This window comes from Diabrotica virgifera, chromosome 6 (genome assembly GCF_917563875.1).
Source record: "Diabrotica virgifera virgifera chromosome 6, PGI_DIABVI_V3a".
NCBI lineage: Eukaryota > Metazoa > Arthropoda > Insecta > Coleoptera > Chrysomelidae > Diabrotica > Diabrotica virgifera.
In genome coordinates, this window is record NC_065448.1 from 30527190 (window position 1) to 30548365 (window position 21176).

At 32.2% G+C, this 21176-nt stretch overlaps 1 protein-coding gene across 3 annotated transcripts in view; it reads right to left on the reverse strand.

Annotated features, from left to right (window-relative positions):
• LOC126887529 (zinc finger protein 91-like) overlaps positions 1-18784 on the reverse strand; it is a 43776-nt gene extending 24992 nt beyond the window's left edge. The window contains exon 1 of one of the 3 annotated variants that reach the window (XM_050655166.1): positions 17925-18780. In XM_050655166.1, coding sequence (XP_050511123.1) covers positions 17925-18168 — 244 coding nt within the window. In that variant the 5' untranslated portion in view covers positions 18169-18780. Of the gene's footprint in view, positions 1-17924 lie in introns of all 3 variants that reach the window. The other 2 variants (XM_050655164.1, XM_050655163.1) reach the window with 2 other exon arrangements.
• Positions 18785-21176: the final 2392 nt, after the last annotated feature.

The following is a 21176-nucleotide window of genomic DNA, read 5'->3' on the forward strand; positions in this document are numbered from 1 at the left end:
TAAGCAAACAGTTTCTAAAATATATAAAGAAGGTAGTGTTAGAATCCTGTGATCTTTGAAGTAGCTTCTGCAATGTGTTGTTCTTCTGAGGCCAAACAGATATCTTATTGCTCTTTTTTGTAATTTAAAAATAACATCAGATTGGGCAGCCGTACCAGAACCCCAAAAAGGGAGACCATATCGAAGATGTGACTCGAACAAAGAAAAATATGTTATTTTGGAAGAGGCTAAATTCATTTCCTTTGAAACAGATCTTATTGCAAAGCAAGCTGAGGATAGTTTCTTGCTTAACACATCAATATGAAGGGACCATTTCAGATTGCTATCTAAAAAAATACCAAGAAACTTTACAGAATCAACGATACTGATCTGGCTGTTATGAAGAGGTAAGGGTTGAAGAGCTCCTTTATAGGACAATGCTACTGTTTTATCTACATTAAAAGAGAGTAAATTTGAATCGGACCAAGATTTTATTGTAAGTAGATCAGAAGTTATAGTAGCATGAAGAGTTGCGATATTTGAGTTGCTCCAAGTGATACTGGTATCATCAGCAAAAAGAAAAACTTTTCCATCGATTTTTAAGCTAGTGATGTCATTAATAAAGATAAGGAAAAGTAGAGGACCCAATACTGAACCTTGTGGTACCTCACATACAACATTTTTGAGACTAGAGTCTGTATCATTTGCTCTAACCAGTTGTTTCCTATTATCCAAGTAAGATTGAAACCAGTTCGAAGAAATACCTCGAATTCCGTAGAAATCTAGTTTTTTTATCAAAATGTCGTGATTCACACAATCAAAAGCTTTGGCATAATCACAAAAAACAGTGGCAGTGTGCAGATTATTGTTTAATGCTTGATAAACCTCATGTAGTACAGAAAACATGGCATCTGTGGTACATTTATTATTTAAAAGTTGTGATCTTATGAAGTTTTAACGATTAATTTCATTTAGGATGCTAATTAGGGGGTGATTTTCACGATTTTTTAACAAAAAAATAGGAACCAAATATATTTTGATCATAACTTGCTTACTTTTGACGCTAGAAACTTAACAAAAATAATATAAATAAAACTTTTTTAAACACTTTAAAAAAAGTTGTAATGAGTTTTCGTCGAAAAGTGCTTCATTTTTTTTATTATTTCACGTTGAAATATTCAACATGGAATTTGACGAAAAAGAACTTATTTTTCAATAACTCGAAAAGTATTGATGTAGTGAAAAAACTCTATAGAACAAAAGTTGCTTAGAATTAGTGATTTTAGGCACTTCTGAACTTATCCTGAACATATATTTTTTCACTCCCGAGAAGGGGTGATACTGAACCATAGGGCCAAAGCACACAACAGTACATCATTTGTTTTTCTTTGACATCTTAGCTAGGCATAAGCCAAATTTCATGTCAATCCAAGCGATTCTTTAAAATTAGGAGGTTTTTTGCAATATTTTACCGTGAGTGAATGGACTAAATCTGGAAATAAATTATGTATCTTAGCTTGAAATATTTTAGTTTGCATCAATTCTGGAAATTAATTTGTTTGAAAAGTTACAAAAAAGTAATTTACATGACATGTAATTTATCACTGCTAATTTTATTATGTATTTTATATTTTGTTATTCTTTTGTAGTGTATTGATAAATAAATAATTTTTAAAAATCCTCTACTGTTTTCATTAATCAATTTTTAGCGTTTTTTCTGAAGTAAAATCGGAATTCCATAATATAGATTACAAGCACGTTAAAATTATTTGTGAAAATGCTGAATGCCACCCTTATATTGTCGTCTAATGCACTGGACAATGGCTGGAGCAGGTAACTCAAATTTATTTTTCCATCTTGGCAAAGATTTCAATTAATGTCGCCACCATACAGTCAGGTAGTACTTAGGCTTGAGGGGCAAAGAGGTGTAAGTAGGCGGAGTTTAACACTGAATTCGTTTTTACCTTAGAGGGAGGTATCTATGTGTGTGTTTATAATCAATGCCGTTGCTGAGGGGCAAAAATTGGGTTTTTGGTGTTATTTTTGCTATTTTCTCGTTTTATTATTGTAATGTATCAGCGCTAGCTATTCAGCTGACACGTGCTCGAGACGTTACAACTTTAAATTAAAGCCGGACATGAACGGACTATTTTTATTGTACAGTTGAAGTAACATACAAGAGGTCGAATACAGGTTACAATTGTCTTATATACTGTTACAGAGTAGTGGGATGGTCACTGCTGTCAACAATGGGCAGTGACACCGCGCGAAATACGAATAACTTAAAACCTAATAGTATATCACATCATTCCTCCCCTTAAAAAAATATGCAAATATTTCATACTTTAACATACCATAAAAAATAATTATTACCTACTTAATTCTTTAATAAGAGTGAAATGAAATTTTTATAATGTTACACTTTATATTAATTTCAGAGTCTGTAAATACAAAAAAAATATATACCTATCCTTCATCTATAAAAATTTCCTTTTATCCTATAACTTTATCAGCCTAATATAATACATAACTAGGTACCTTTTTTTAACAAAAACAAAGTATATAACCATCAAGAATTTTTAACAAGTTTCATCAATCATTTATTTTTATTACGTTTAGAGCGTCTTAACACACATACGTCAAAATAATTGTCAAAGTTAATTTAAATTTGGAAATCTCTCCGAAAAATATTAATTTTTGGCGGATTATTTGATTTATACCGTTCTAATTTAGTTTGTTTAGTTTTGTTAAACTTTTCCTTATTTAGTTTACATTTTGAAAGTGTTCATAAGTTAAACGTTACTTGAAAACTCCTCTATGGAGTCATCTAGTGGAGGCGAACCGCCTGATATTGAGAATTCGATGGATAGTAGCTGTGATTTACAAGATTTAAATGGATTTCTACCCAACCAGCCTCAAAATAAGATAAGTAGTAGTATTAATCTTAACAATATTAATGAAAAACAAAATACTTTAGTAAACTCAGATCAACCAGAAAAAACCAGGCCTGTTTATTTATACGAAAAAATTGATTTAGGACCTTTTTACATTTTCATTGAAAACTCCAGTTTAAATTTTACAGGAAAATTAAACGCTGTTAAAATAGGCGAGATCCTATTTACGTTACATCCAGAAATTGACAATTATATAAAAAAAATTGACTCAATCGGACGCAACCGAGTTAGGGTCTCATTTAAAAATTATAGTAGCGCAAATGCTTTAGTTACTTCCAAATTCCTTATTCAAAAAAATCTGACCGCATACATTCCAAAATTTCAATTGTTTAAACTAGGTGTAGTAAGGGATATAGATTCAGATATATCGGAAGAATATCTTAAAAATAGAATAAAGGAATTTGATCACCATTGCAAATTCTCGGTTGAGTATGTGAAACGAATAACAAGAAAAATAGTAGCAGATGACAAAGTAATATTTAATCCAACAAAATCAGTTATTGTGTCTTTTAAATGCCAGAATATACCAAAGTATGTAGTAATTAATCATGTCTTACACACTGTTGAAAAATACCAGCAAAAGGTAATTATCTGTTACCACTGCTATAGGTATGGGCACATGAGTAAGCAGTGTAAAAGTAATCCTCGCTGTTTTAAGTGTCATGAATCTCACCTTTCCGATTCTTGTTCTTTATCATCGTTTAACAAAAAATGTCTATCCTGTGAAGGTGAACACTTCACTAATGAATGGGAGATATGCCCAGAATTTGATCGCCAAAAGAAAATAAAACATTATATGTCTGAAAACAGCTTATCTTTTAAGGAAACAATTAAACTCTTTCCTAAGATAACTTATGCATCTATAGCAGCCAATAATTCCTCAATAAATTCTCATCAAACTCCAAATATGAATGCACCATCCTCTTCATATTCCTTTACTCAATTGTCCACGTCTCAAACATCTTCCAATCAGTTCGCTCTACCTTCAGTTTCAAATAGATATACAATAATAAAACCACCAAAATACAAACGACCTATCTCTTCCTCACCAGACCAAGTAACAATGGAACATCAAAAAATAATAAAGTTAAACCCCATGTCCAACAGACCTGGTGGTATTATCACCTCTTCTTCGTATCAATCTACATTTAATCCAGAACAAGGATCTAAAATACATGAACCATCAAAAGAATTAACAGAATTAATATCAAATATAGTTACAAGTATTATCTCTAATATAAATCACAAAAATTTTGAAATTCCAGAAAAATCAGTTCTAGTAAATTCAATTCAATCAGTTTTAAGTTCTCTCTTATATAATAATGAATAGATTGGTAATTTGTCAATGGAATTGTAGATCGGCTAACTCTAATAGAGAAAACCTTATCCACCTATTAGAAGACCAGAAAGTTGATATCGCATTATTATCAGAAACTAGATTTAAACCAGAAAAGTATTGTAACTTTCACGGGTACAATATTGTCAGAGACGACCGCTTTTCAGTAACTGTTGGCGGTGGCTCAACAATTTTAATAAATTCAAACCTATATTACGAGGAAGTCACCATGAAAGTAGATTTAATAAACGTCAATAAAGTAGCAATAAAAATAAAGTTTAAGTCATATACTGTCACATTTATATCTATGTATGTTCCCCCAGGAACCAAGTTATTGTTACAACAATGGAACAATTTCATAACATCTATAGAAAGACCATTTATAATAGGAGGTGACCTTAATGCTCACCACATTGCCTGGGGCCTAGACAACCAAACAGATATGAAAGGTAAAATCTTGATGGACTGTATAGACGATAATAATTTAATATTCAAAAATGATGGCTCTCCTACTTTCTTTAGGAACTTCTCGAAATCGGCAATAGACCTGACCATTTGTACTCCTGACTTAAACCACCTGATCACTTGGAAAACACTTCAAGACCTATTTGGTTCAGACCATACACCTATAAGAGTAGAGTTAGAGGATCAACCAACTCATACATATAATCCATATTCACAAAAGTGGAATTTAAAGAATGCCGACTGGAAATTATATGAACAGTATTCGGAAGATGTATTCTCTCAATTTAAAGATATAAATTCTTATGAACAAATTTTGCACAATATAAATACAACTGCATCCTACTGCATCCCCAAATTTAAAATAAAAAAACCGACTTCCAGAGGAAAATACTGGTGGGATTTAGAATGTGAAGAAGCAGTCAGAAGAAGACAGGAAAGTTTTTGTATATTCAAAGAAAATCCAAACCATGAAAACCTACTTAAGTATAAAAAAGATGATGCACATGTCAAGAAGATCACTAAACAAACTAAAAGAAATAGCTGGAGAGATTATGTCGGATCCCTAAATAGGTCAGTCCCTATTAAAGATGTATGGTCAAAAGTTAACCGAATAAAAAATAGAAAAACAAAGAACAAAGTCCCTGTTATTCTGTCGGAAGCTTCGTGGATAGAAGAGTTCCATCAAAATATCACACCGCCGTCTGCAGAATTAGTAATTCCTGATTTACAACTAAATGCTCTGTACGACTATCCAGAACCAATCCGTTTCCTAGTCAAACCATTTTCTGCCACTGAACTAAACTTTGCGTTGAAGAAAAACTCAAATTCAGCACCAGGTGCCGATAATATCCATTACTCGATGCTATCAAATCTTTCAAGAATTGGTAAGGCTGCACTACTAAATATATATAATGAAATTTGGATGCGCCGCATAAAGATTCCTGACGATTGGCACGTTTACACTATTATCCCGGTTTTAAAACCAGGAAAATCATCAAAGAATTGGGATTCTTACCGTCCAATCGGTCTGGCTTCCTGTATACTAAAAACATATGAGAGACTTATTAAAAACCGTCTGGAATTTTGGCTAGAAAAGAACGACCTATTACCAAGAAGTCAGTTTGGTTTTAGAAAAGGTAAATCCACACAAGATAGCCTCTGCCACTTTTTAATAGACATTTATAGTTCCTTTACTTATAAGAAAGCAGTTAGTGCTTTGTTCTTAGATATAAAAGGGGCTTACGACAACGTTAATCTTCACATACTATACGCGAAAATGTTGGAAATAGGAATACCCGAGATAGTAACATGGAACATCATTAACTTATACATTAATCGAGCAGTTCACGTTAGATTAAATGGAGATCAATCTAACTCCCGATACACATCTTTGGGACTACCTCAGGGTAGCATCCTAAGTCCTATATTATATATACTGTATACTGCTGACTTAGAAACTAAACTTCCTCAACACATAAAAATCCTACAGTACGCTGATGATGTTGCGATATATGCAGAAAATAAGTCAATAGATAGATGTAATAACTACCTTAAATCGACATTGAATATTATAAAAAAATGGGCTACCGATAATAACTTAACAATATCAGAGAGTAAATCAACCATTGTTACCTTCACTAAAAAACGATATGTTCCTCAAAGCCATCTACAATTTGATAATACTAGTATTCCTTATAAAACTTCAATAAAATTTCTTGGCGTATTTTTAGACTCCAAATTAAATTGGAAAGAACACACAAATTACATATTACGAAGAATGGAAAATGCAATGAATATCATGAAGACTGTAAGTGTCAGTAACTGGGGAGCTGATCCAAACATATCAATATTACTATACAGAAATTTGATAAGATCAATCTTAGACTATGGATCTATTTTTTATGGCTCAGCATCAAACTCTGTACTCCAAAAAATCGAGAGGATCAAAAATAAGGCACTTAGGTTATGCACTGGTTATCTTCGTAGCACACCTATATTGGTCATGGAATGTGAGCTTAATGAACCTCCACTTTCATTACGTAGGGAATACCTAAGTGAGAAATTTATAGTTAAAACAGCGGTTAACGATAAACTGCTATTAAATAAAATTGTTCATTTAACCACCTCATACCTAACTCATTATTACTGGGAAAAAAAGAAACTGCTTTTAGTTGTGGAAAGCTTCCTCAACGTTTCTAATTCCATTGGCGACATACACCAAATTGAACAAAGCTCGTCTCGAAAGCTAAATTATGAAGATTATTTATCTCCAGTTAACTGTCATTTAAGTAATATTCGTGCGACAGACTTCCTTACTAAAATAGACCACCTTCAGTGTGTACAAAAAAACTGGGGGAGTTATCAGAAATTATATACGGATGGTTCAAAAATGGAAGGAAAAGTTGGATATGCTATATATTACCCACAAAAAAGTATAAAAATAAACAACAGATTACCTGATAAAATGACAATTTTCACAGCTGAACTCATTGCAATCAAAGAAGCATACAAAATATGTATTAATCAAAAAGAACTCAATTATGTTATATTTACAGACTGCCAAAGCATTGTAAAGACATTGAAATACAATGTACATAATTTTGCAGAAAATTATATCATCAGTGACATCATAGCAATGAACAGTGAAGCTTTGAAATCGGGCAAAAATATAATATTGTGTTGGATAAAAGCACACATTGGTATAAAAAACAACGAAATAGTAGATGATCTGGCTAAAAAAGCAACAACGAAGGAATCCACTCTGCATACTTATCAACTTCCTATGGGAGACATAATTTCTATTATGAGATCTATCAAACGGACGAAATGGCAGGAACAATACAATAATTCAGACAAAGGAAATTATTACAAAAAAATCCAGCCTACACTTCCCATCAAGACATGGTTTAATCAAGTTTCCAACAAAGGCTTTATCAAAACTATTTGTCGAATAAGAAGTAATCACTGTCTGACTCCAGTCTACAAAAGAGAAATAGGACTTGTAGATAATGATGAATGTTTATGTGGAGAGCTAGCTGATCTACAACATATGCTATTAGAATGTCCTTTACATTTTATTGAAATATCAAACTTTTTTGCCAATCTAGTTCAAATTAATGTACAATTTCCTTTTAATCTTATATACCTTTTACAATCAAACAATCTAGATGTTTATAAAATTTTGTACAACCATGTTAATTGTTTAAAATTAAAGCTCTGAGAAAAAAAGAAAAAAAAATTAAAAAAAAAAAAAAATAATTAAATAAAATAAAAGTTACTAAGATCTAAACCTCCGCGAGGTTGAATCGGGTTTAGGTCTTAGCGCGATAAAAAAATATATAAAAAAAAAAAAAAAAAAAAAAAAAAAAAAAACTAAAAAAAAAACTAAAAAAAAAACTAAAAAAAAAATAAAAAAAAAATAAAAAAAAAAATAAAAAATGTAATAAAAAAAATGTTAAAAAATATAATAAAAAAAATAATAAAAAAAACAGAGTAAAAAAAAAACAGTAGTACTAATAGTTTTAAATTTAGATACTAAGCATATATTTTGTAAAAGAGAGAATTCAAAACACATTGACTGGCCAGTTGGTTGCTTAAACCAGTGCCAATAAAACATAAACACACACAGAGCGTCTTAAAATTGGCGTGTTTTGATTGTCGTGTTCATTAAAGTTATTTTCTGAGGAAGGCTGTGAAATTTGAGGAATGCCTTTAGCAACATTTTCAGCAAGGTTTTCTTTTAATTGAACGTTTTGACATTCGTCAGATTTATTGCCTTCTTGAACGTCGTTAGCTGAAATGTTTGATTTTATTGGAATGTGTGGTACTTTGTTACTAACAACTTCAAACTTTTTGATTTGATTGGTGTGCCTTTTCCAAGTTTTTTGCAAATCGATCACTTCAACTAAGTAAGTTCGCCTACCTAAAATTTTTACAATTTTTCCCTTAATATAACAAGGACAATTAACATTTCTATAATCTTTGACTAAAACTGTTTCTCCTATTTCAAAATTAATATTATTTTTACCACCTTTATATTCTACCTGCTTATTTTGTACGTTTTCAACCCTTCTGCGTATTTCAACAGTGTTTAAGCCTTTATTTGTAATTGTGTGTTCTGATGGCAAAAGAGTTGAAAACCTATTTCTTAACTGTCTACCGAACATGAGTATCACTGGGCTAACACCAGTAGAAACATGCGGTGCATTACGGTAGTCAAACAAAAATCTAACTAATGCCAAATGAATATCTCCATTGTTACGAGATTCAAGAGCTTTTTTAATCGCGTTTTTAACAGTTTTTACAGAATTTTCTGCAGCTCCGTTGGAGGAGGGAGAGTACGGAGGACTAGTTAAGTGTTTAATGTTATTTTGTGTCAAAAAATACTCAAATTCTTCAGAAACTAAAGATCTACCATTATCTGAAACTAACGTTAATGGCAGGCCGAACCTAGCAAATACACTTCTAAGTACTTTAATTGTGCACACAGAATTTATACTTGACATTTCGAAAACTTCCAACCATTTTGAGAATGCATCTACAATGACTAAGTAATATTTTCGTTTTAGCTCAAAATAATCTAGATGTATTCTTTCCCATGGACCTTTTGGCCACGACCAGGGTATTATTTCCGCTTTTTGGGGATTGTTAGAATGAAGCGTACAAGCTTCGCATGAGTTGCTAATTTTTTCAATTTCTTTGTCTAAATTTGGAAACCAAACATAACATCTAGCAAAATTTTTCATTTTAACAATACCCATATGTGTATTATGAAGTTGCTTTAAAATTTCGTTTTGTAACTTATAAGGGATATCAATTCTATGATTCCAAAAAATGCAATCTTGTTTAATACAAAAATCATATCTTTTAACAAAAAATGGATTCAACTGAGCCTCCTTTACTTTCTTAGGCCATCCATTTGTAATAAATTTTTTTACTTTAGTAAGCAGAGCATCCGAATTGGTAGCTTGCCTAATATTTTCGAAATTTAATTTTAAATCTTGACTTGACTCTACAAAATTACAGTAATCAAATTCAACTGAATCACTTAATAAAAAATCTTTACTATTTTTAATCGGTAAACGTGATAGCCAATCTGCACTGTTTTTTCCACTTGAAACATACTCTATCTCGTATTGATATCCCGATAAAATAATTGCCCATCGCCTTAGACGATTTGCTGAAAATTGTGGTATTGCTTTTTTCGGGCCAAAAATAGTTAAGAGTGGCCTCATATCAGTAACTAAAATAAATTTTTTATTATATAAATATTGACTAAATTTTAAAATTCCAAAAATTATTGCTAATCCCTCTTTTTCGATTTGAGAATAGGAACGTTCAGAAGTTGATAGCGTTCTGGACGCAAAGGCAATAGGTTTTTCTTCCGAATTTGGGAACTTATGACTTAACACAGCCCCAACACCTTCTATAGAAGCATCCACTGTTAGTCTAAGCTCCAAATTCGGATCGAAATGTACCAAAACTTGAGAAGATTTTAATATTTCTTTAATTTTATTGAATGCTTCCTCACATTCTTCAGTCCAATTCCAAGAAACATTCTTTTGTAACAATCTATACAGAGGATTTAAAATAGTCGACATATTTTTAACAAACTTACTATAAAAATTAATGCGTCCTAAAAATGATTGGAGTTCTTTAACTTTAGTTGGCCTCGGTGCCTTATCAATGGCTAGAGTTTTATCTTTAGATGGGTGTAACCCCTCAGAATCAATAACAAATCCTAATATTCAACACTTTTTGAAAAGAAAATACATTTATCATAATTTAATTTAAACCCTGCATTTTGTAAAATAGATAAAACTCTCTCTAAATTTTCTAAATGACTTTTTTTATCTCTTCCAGTAATTAAAATATCATCTTGAAAAACTGCACAACCTGCAACACCATTAAATAATGCATCCATAATTTTTTGAAATTTAGCTGGTGCACATGCTATGCCAAAAGTTAAACGATTAAATTTAAAAAGACCTAAATGAGTAGAAATAGTTAATAATACTTTACTGCCCTCATCCAGACTTATTTGCTGAAAAGCTTGTGACAAATCTAACTTGGTGAACTCCCTGCCTCCTTGAAGCTTTGCAAACAATTCTTCTATTCTTGGCATATAGTGCTGATCGATCTCTATTTCAGGGTTGACTGTTACTTTGAAGTCACCGCAGATCCTAATTTGCCCATTTTTCTTGAATACCGGTACTATTGGTGTAGCCCAGGGACTGTAATCAGTCGGTGATATAATACCTAAAGACAAAAGACGATTTAGTTCTTGTTCAACTTGTTGCCTAATGGCAAAAGGTATAGGCCTTGCCTTTACAAATTTTGGAGTTACATTGGGGTTTTTTAAATTAATTTTCACTAACCCTTTTTTAAAATTACCTAATCCAGGCGAAAAAACGTCATTATATTTCTTTATTAAACTTTCAATATGTTTGTCATTCAAGTTACCTTGTTTAATATTATTTATGACTGATAAGCTTAAATTATACATTATAGTCCTGTCGCCAGGGGGGGTACAACGGCCTCGTTAATTCAGATGGACTTACTCAAGTTTTTTTTATGTATTTTGACCCGTAGAACACGAATTTTTTGGGTAACAGTTGATCCGGATGTCGATAAGATTGTTATAGACCAAGAACTTGAGGAATCAAATAACAGCGATTTTTGGCAAAACAAAACAATATTTTGTATTTTTTGGGCCATTTTAAGTAAAAAATATTTCTACAAGTTTTTTCGTAGGATGCACAGTTTTCGAGATAAACGCGGTTGAACTTTAAAAAAATCGAAAAATTGCAATTTTTGAACCCGAATAACTTTTGATTAAAAAATAAAATAGCAAGTCTGCTTACCGCATTTGAAAGTTTAAGTCAAATTATATCGGTTTTGATTATTTGCGTTGGTAAAAATTTATTTTTTTATTGTTTAACAAAGCTATAAACACGTAGGGTTTCCCGTGCTTTTACATGCGTTTTAACGCATGTAACGTAGAAATAGTCTTGATTGCACTAGTACCTATTCTACCTACTCGTTCGATTTTAAATGAGAAATCATAGAAACATCACTCACGCACTAGTTGTTTGTAGCTTTGTTTAACAATAACACAATAAATTTTTAGCAATGCAAATAATCAAAACCGACATAATTTGACTTGAACTTTCAAAAGCGCTAAGCAGAATTGCTATTTTATTTTTTAATCAAAAGTTATTCGGGTTTAAAAATTGCAGTTTTTCGATTTTTTGAAAGTTCAACCGCGTTTATCTCGAAAACTGTGCATCCTACTAAAAAACTTGTAGAAATATTTTTTGCTTAAAATGACCCAAAAAATACAAAATATTGTTTTGTTTTGCCAAAAATCGCTGTTATTTGATTCCTCAAGTTCTTGGTCTATAACAATCTTATCGACATCCGGATCAACTGTTACCCAAAAAATTCGGGTTCTACGGGTCAAAATACATAAAAAAAACTTGGGTAAGTCCATCTGAATTAACGAGGCCGTTGTACCCCCCCTGGCGACAGGACTATTACCAGAAAATCCCTACCAAGTAATGGTGGGCCTCCATTTTCCATAATAAAAAAATCTAAATAATTTTCTTTATTGTTATATGAAATTTTCAAATTAATTGCCCCTAGAGGCTCAACTTGTACCCCATTATAAAAAATAAAACGTCTATTTGTTTGTTTTATGTAAATATCAGGAAAATATTTTAAATAACACTGCTTAGACAAACAAGAAACACTACTACCAGTATCAATTTGAAATACTAAATAATGATTGTGTACTAATACCTTTAACGTAAACAAATCCTCTAAAATATCCGTAGTCGTGCTTTGCGAATCAAAAATATTCCTATCTGATGTATTAAAAAGGTCAATATCATCATCATTATTTACATCAGGAACGTTTTTTGCCTGTTCTTGATTTTGTAAAAAATTTTGATGCGATAAAAAAGATTTCTTTTTACCTTTACAAACTCTGGCCAAATGGCCGATTTTTTTACAAAAATTGCAAATATAATTTTTATAAATCACTTATCTTTATTATGATTCATCCTTCCGCATCTGTCACATGCACCATGTTGTCGTTGTTGAGGTTGGATGTCATGCGTGTAACCTCTGTGCTGCTCCTCATTTTCTGATCTCTGTGTCTCTGTAGTTGCCCATTTCCTCGGAGTCTGCGCGTTGCTCCAACGTCGCTGCGCATCGTACCTTCGTACCTTCCCGTGCCTTCAGAACTGACGTGATTAAGAGGTTCTGGCTTAACCTCTACCATTTCCTCGTGTATGTCTCTGGCAGCCATCTTTGAAGCTGCTAAACTGACCATTTTTTCGAGATCGGCGCTTACCTCTTCTTCCATAAGTCGGTCCAACACGGGTCCCTTGCCGAACCGAACAAAAATCTGTCTCTTAGGCATACTTTTAACTCGCTGCCGAACTCACAGCCTACCGCTAATCCTCTTAAGCGTGCAGCCCACTCACTCGCCGATTCGGTCACCTCTTTTATGGCACTGTAAAATTTAAATCGCGCTGCAAACGGACTCTGCTGTGGTTTGAAATACCCGTCCAATGTAGCAAGAAGCTGATTATACGTTTTTTCTTCTGGTTTTTCAGGACTTACCAGATCGAAAATAAGCTGATATGCGCCCTCGTCTAAAGCGTTTAATAAAATAGCTCTCATCTTCTCTGCTTCTGTATTGACTTTGATACCGTTTGCTGCGAAATAGTTTCCTAGCCGCGCTTTGAAAATTGACCAGTCTGAACTCTTCAAACAGAACTCGCGTAATTGACCACAAATTTTTTTACAAAAATTTCAAATATCAGATATAGGACACCCTCGTAGGGGATGCAAAAACCCGGTATAATCATAAAATCAGTTTTCTTGGCCCATATCGTCGTTCTGTTTACAGTGTATTGTGATTATAGTGATTTAAAACATTTCAGGTTTTAAATTTATTGTTAATAAACGGGGCAAGCCCATTGACAACAAAATATATACAATTAAGCAACATTTATAAACATTACAAACATATACTAAATAAAATACAAAATCATAAAATAAATATGTATATAGAATTACAATTAAATTTAACGCTTCACAGATTGTTTAAAGGCACTTAAGGACAAGTTAAAAAAATCTGTCTCATGAGGCAACCGATTAGCATGAACAAGAAGTCTGACCAGACCTATATTCACAGAATAATTAGTTCGACGAAAAGGAATATGAAACAGTGTATTCTCACGAAGGACACGGGAAAGAATGTGGAAACAAACCAATTGAAGCAGTTCAGGTGAATGTATCATCCCGTTAACCAATTTAAAAATAAAGATGAGATCAAAATTAACTCGTCTAGTAGACAGAGTATCAAGTTCTAAGTATCTCTTCATATCAGAATATAAATAAGGTCTATGTAATTTAAAGGCACAGTGCATAATGAACCGTCTTTGCACTCTCTCCAACTTTTGAACAGAGGATTGGACAAAGGGAGACCAGATTATAGTGGAATTTTCAAGCTGAGATCGGACCAGAGAACAGTATAAAATTCTCAGCGAAGAAATGTTATGAAAATCTCTTGTAGAATAGAATAGAATAGAATACTTTATTGGTATAGCTTTACAGCTGCCATCATAAAGATGGATATACACGTCAGATATACAACACAATATAGTCACAGACACATAATCAAATACCTATACATACACTTAAATTTTAGATTTAACATAATGTACATTGATAAATATGAAAATTATTAATATTAGACAGAACTCATAACAGCAATCTAGTTGCTAAGTATTCTTCTACACTGTAGAATGCATGTTTACATAGTATACTTTTCACAATTCTTTTGAATTTCACCGGATGCAAAGATCTAACTTCATTTGGAAGATGATTATATAGCCTGACCCCCACATAATCTGTGGACTTCTCAAATTTGGATAGTTTGTGACCAACAGTAACAAACTGATTGGCATTCCTAGTTGAGTATGCATGTAAATCAGAATTTCTCTTGAATGAATGTAAATTATGCTTAATATACAATATGGATTTCAAGATATATATGGAAGGCAACGGTAAGATATTGTTATTAATGAAAACTTGCTTACAAGTATGCCCAAAAGGAATATTGAAGATAAGTCTAATAATTCTCTTCTGTTTAATAAACACTGTGTCTGATTTTGTGGAATTACCCCATAACGTAACATTATAAGTAAGGTGACAATAAACCAAAGAATAATATACATTAATGAGAGTTTTAATACTGAGTGTTCTCTTCAACTGTACTAAAGCATAGAATGAACAATTTAGTTTCTTATTAACATATTCAACGTGAACATCCCAACTCATAAACTGGTCCAAGAATACACCTAAAAATTTTATGTTTGGAATATTTACAATTTCAGGAATAGACACAACTGGCATATTTCGTTTGCATCTAAAATGTATATACGCCTCTTAATAATCCCTAGCTGCCTAAGAGCCTTATTACAAATAAAGTCAATATGCAAATTAAAGGATAAGTCTCTCTGAAAAATGACACCAAGATCCTTGACGCTAGTGACTCTCTCAATTAAAAAACCATCCAACTTGTAATCAACATCTACCATTTCCACTGATCGATGAAACTGGATAACCTGACACTTGTCACGATTAATGACTAATCCGTTATTATCACACCAATTCACAAATAAGTCGAGAGATTTCTGTAGCCTAGGCTACATGAGCTACTGTAGCGCATAAATGCGGCTGGTATTATAAAAAAAGTTACTTTATCTCTTTTACTTTTACTGGAACACTTTCAAACTGAACAAAGTGCTGGTATTTTAATCATATTCTTAAATTAAACAATGGTTTTCTACACTTAACCTAGTTTGTTTACAATATATTTTGCCCATCAGTCGCTGTCAAATGATGTCACCCTGGAATGGTCTATTGTATGTAGTAAATAAAATTAGTTATTAAAATGCAGTACTGCAAGCAAAATACAATTAATTAAATTTGCCTTTATATAATAATTGCATATCATATATCAATATTGTGGAGCAATATATAATTTTTCTTCTTCAATGACAGTAGGTATGAAATATAAGTCAATTTGACAATTTCAATTGACAATATGAATTATGTAAGAAAGTTGTAATATTTCTCCGCTATTTGTGCACGATCGATTCTTGTATCCCCTCCAAGTACTTGCACACCACGAATACTGTATTGACTGTATGTTCCTATACCAATGCACTGTTAAAACATCTATGTAACCAACAGTCTCCAAACGGCTACAAAAAATTCCAACAGATCTTTTAGCAGCGCATTGGCATAGGGACTTAGATCAGTCAGATAACTTAGTAACAAGAAAAGGATATTTGTAAAAAGTGGCACTTAGATCTATAGTAATTTCAAGTCTTTAAATATTCTAATCTACTGAGATTTCGATTGAATTACAAATGAGGCCATGAGAGCCAGAGTGGCCTAACTGATAAGAACATTACTTTACATCAGTGGTTCCCAACCTTTTATGTCTGGCGACCCACCTTCTGATGTTTTTTCATATTCGCGACCCATCCCTCACCCATGATGATATATATGTATGTTATTCAGCTACTGTAAGAGCCACGCCACAACCCACCTGGAATCTGCCTGCGACCCACTAGTGGGTCACGACCCACCGGTTGGGAAACGCTGCTTTACATAATCAAAGAAAATGATGAGAAGTTATCAATATCCAATTGTTTTAGTAATTGTATGTTGACCAATAGTGATTCTTGGTCAACATACAAATACTATAACTCAATCGAATATTGGGACCGTGCAAGTTCGGCAAAGCGACCCCTATTTCTACGCTCTATACTAAAATTCGCACTTTTAATTATATTGGCCAATTATATTAGTCCTGGTTACTGGATAATTGCCAAGGCCATAGTCCAAAAAAATAATAAGAAGAAAAAATAAGATTCAGGTTATGTTATGAAAACGTCAACAATTGTATGTAGTAAATAAAATTAGTTATTAAAATGCAGTAATGCAAGCAAAATAAAATTAATTAAATTTACCTTTATATAATAATTGCATATCATATCAATATTGTGGAGCAATATATAATTTTTCTGCTTCATTGACAGAAGGTATGAAATATACGTCAATTTGACAATTTCAATTGACAATATGAATTATTTAAGATAGTTGCAATATTTCTCCGCGACTCGCGCAGGTTCGTTTCTCGTTTCCCCTTCCAAGTACTTGCACACCGTGAATAGGGCTTTTCATTCACAGTTATTTGTTTGGAGCTTCTGTCATATTTCATATAATCATAATCCATGTATATTAATATTATACACAAATTGTACAACATATCGCACACCTAGTTCAATAGTGCCACAAGTGCAAAACACAATATTCTCGAGAAATGAGCAAAACGTTCTGTAGTAAACGCGTTATGCCCTGTAAATAATTTATTTTGAGAATGACTGGCTTCGAAATTACAATTTAGGTAGCATATTATACAGTTATTCGCTGGATCTTATTACAATTTATTAAAAATAAAACGTAATTATTATTTTGATAGTTATGGCGATATTGCATTGTGAAGAAAGTCATTTATAAAACGATACCTAGGAGATACGGCGGCAATATAATGAAAAAATCAATTGATTTTTGCAGTTGTGGCTGTATTGAATTATATCGGTTGTATTGTGGCACTGTATATTATCTCCACATCTCTCTTGATTTTTGCAGTTGTGGCCGTATTGAATTACATCAGTTGTATTGTGGCAGTGTATATTATCGCCACATCTCCCAGTTATGACCATATTGCATTTTCAAAACCTCCAAAAACCCTACAGTGAAATACCGAAGTAACTTACTTTATACTTATCCAAAACAATATTTTAGTTCAGGCTGTATTGCATTAGATGGGCCATTATATAGGCAATATTTTACAGCCTTCACCCAAAATTCGAATTTTTTGCAGTTGTGGCACAATTGAACTAGGTGTGGATATGACAGGAGCTCGAAACAAATGACAAAGCCCTATCGATAGCTTCTGATATTATTTTGAGCTTCTATATTGAATTATCTTTGATTATTAATTTGTAAAGTAACATTCTTATCAGTTAGGTCATTCTGGTTCTCATGGCCTCAAATTATCTTATGCCTATTTTAACTACTTGTATTAAGTTATATTATACCTTTTTCAGTTTGTTGGTTTTCTTCAAATGGGTTTAGTTTATTTCTCTCTTGGTGTATTTCATTTGTAGGAATTTCCTTTAAGTCTAAATAATCACATGTGCCATGTGTACTTTTGCTATTTGATTCTTCCTTAATTTCACATTTAAAGACATCTAGATCTAGAAGAGCATCATCATGATCTAAGTCGTTAGACTCTATTTCTATTTTAGACGTCTCCTCATTAAATTCTTGTTTTACTTCCATTTTATTATTAGATTAAACTTGATTTCAATACAAACAGCAACAATCGAACAATCACCGAACAATCAACAATGAAAAATGAAAAATGAAACAGAAACAATGGGTGCATTCAGCAGACGCAATCGCTAAGTAATCGATTAGTAATCGATTTGTGATTTACATGCTGAATGTCACAATTTATGTGGCATTCAGCAGAAAATCACTAATCGATTAGTTAGCGATTGTGTCTGCTGAATGCACCCAATGGAAATATGGAAACAATAGGGCTTTTCATCGATTGTAGGGTGCGTTCGGACGACCACAGCGGCTGGACAGCTGAGCCAGCAGTAGCTGTCAGACGTGACACTTTCACAGTTGGTTTTTTTGTGTTCCCACCTGGGGCCTGATTCTAATTCATTTCGACAGTCGCAATTTCATTTCGACACCGCGCGATTCTTGGGGATATTAACCTTATTATGTTGAGACTGCTCAGAATTTGGGTTGGCGCTTCGGTTTCTTGGATTTTGTTGATAGTCTGGGAAAATTATCGAAAAAATACCATTTTTGGGAAAAATTATTTACCAGCTATTTTATTGCTAAAATCGAATCTTAAGATTGCATATATTAGTAATATGGGGTATGACAAGTCCGCAGAAAGTGTATTATTTTATTTATAAACAAATTAGCACTCCTAAATCTTCTTTTTTTTTTCAATTAGTGGTCTGTAACTCCTATATTTTTTCCTTTGAGCCAAAAACACTCAAATAAAAATTCACCGTAATTTAGTTCTGCACAAAGTTATTTTTTTTCCGATTTCCTTCAACAAAAATTTTACTCAGAAAATCCGAGTTTTCCCAAAAAATCTGCCATTTTCAATTAAAATTTTAGGGAAGTACCTAATTATTTATCAATAATTAAATAATTGAAGACATGAAAGATTTATTATAGTAGATTATACAGAGGGGCTAAATTATGGAATAAATTCATTTCTTTAAAACGGACGATTTTGGAGCAAAATCCCGAAAGAGGTCGATTTTTATTTTTAAATTACAATTTTTTGGCATATATTTCATACTAGTGACGTCATCCATCTGAGCGTGATGACGTAATCGATAATTTTGTTAATGGGAATAGGGGTCGTGTGGTAGGTCATTTGAAAGGGCGTTTAATTCTCTATTCAGTAATATAAACATTAATATCATTAGGTATTTATACATGGTTGCCAAAAAAAATTTTGAATTAAATTAATTGGCGCAAAAAGAAGAATGTATGTAATTTATTTAACTCAAAATACATTGTACTGCTGTCAGAAAATAGAAAAAAAGGTTTATTTCACAAATAAACATTTCTTTTCGCTTAAATTAAATCACAAACAGACTCCCTCCTACCTATTGGCAGTTTGAACTTTTAATTTAAGCTAAAAGCAATGTTTATTTGCAAAATAAACATTTTTTTCTATTTTCTGACAGCAATACAATGTATTTTGAGTTAAATAAATTACATGCATTCTTCTTCTTGCGTCAATTAATTTAATTCAAAATTTTTCTTGGCCTCCCTGTATAAATAATGAAACTAATGTTTATAATACTGAATAGAGAATTGAACGCCTTTGTAAATGAGCTACAACACGAACCCATATTCCTATTTAAAAAAATAATTACGTCATCACGCTCGGATGGATGACGTCACTAGTTTGAAATATATGCCAAGAAATTTAATTTAAAAATAAAAATCGACCTGTTTCGGGATTTTTCTCTAAAATCGTCCATTTTAGAGAAAATGAATTTATTCCATAATTTAGCCCCTCTCTGTATATCAGGAGACCGGCGACAATCTAACCAATAGTTTAGCAATAATTAAAATGTTAATTAAAAAATTTCGGTCGAAATAATAACCAGAAAGATTATGATACACCAGAATAACTATGATTTTCATATAAAAAAGCACTATACCTATTCAACGTACCTTACAGGATTGAAATTGGACCATTTGAGCGGTCTCGGGAATGTTATAAAGAAACAATTTTTTGGCTTATAAACAAATAGAACCCCTCAGAAAATATTAGATTAAATTAAATTAAGTTAACGCTGTTGAAAAGAGCACGGCTTCTGTGTCCTTTTCGAAGAAAAACAAATTGAATTGCGAGGAGTGATTCCAGGTATAACCGGTCAAATTTGACCGGCATTTGCGACAGAGTTATAAACAACAGGATTTTAATCTTTGAACCATTAGATACCTTTTAATTCCGGTCTTCTTTGTACATACAAATTTTCATATCTTCAAGACACTCATAACAAAAAAGATTTATGTCACTGTCACCAAATTATTTAATTATTGATAAATAATTACTTCCCTCAAATTTTAGTTGAAAATTAAAGATTTTGTTTGGAAAACCCGAATTTTCCGAAGAAAATTTCCGTCGAAGGAAATTGGAATAAATTATTAATGTGCAGAATTAAATTACTGTCAATTTTTATGTGAGTGTTTTGGTTTAAAGTTAAAATTTTCGGAGTTTTAGAGCAATAATAAAAAAAAAGATTTCGGAGCGCTAATTTGTTTATAAACAAAATAGCACACTTTCTGTGGACTTTGCACAGCTATATTACTAATATAGGAAATCTTGAAGATTTTATTTCAGCATGTCCAGCAATAAAATAGCTGGTAATTAATTTTCCTTGTTTTTTACTAATTTTCCCAGATTATTACCTCACATCTTTCATTGAGTTGATGATTCATGTTGTGGACATTCTCAATTATTATATTTCTAATTTAATACTATTCTATCTAATTCCTCAAAACAAGCAAATTTCAATTAAACCCAGCTATATTATAATACCTTTTGATTTAGTTTTCCTTGCAAGAAATAAACAAAACACATCTAAACTAAACCTAACCTCGCTTTTGGCCATTCGTTCATCTCCGTGTCAAATAATTTCGACAGTCGCCATCGCCATATTGAAAGCGACTTGTTTAGTGTCGAAATTTGATTTAGAATCAGGGCCCTGATTCTAAATCAAATTTCGACCAAAAAC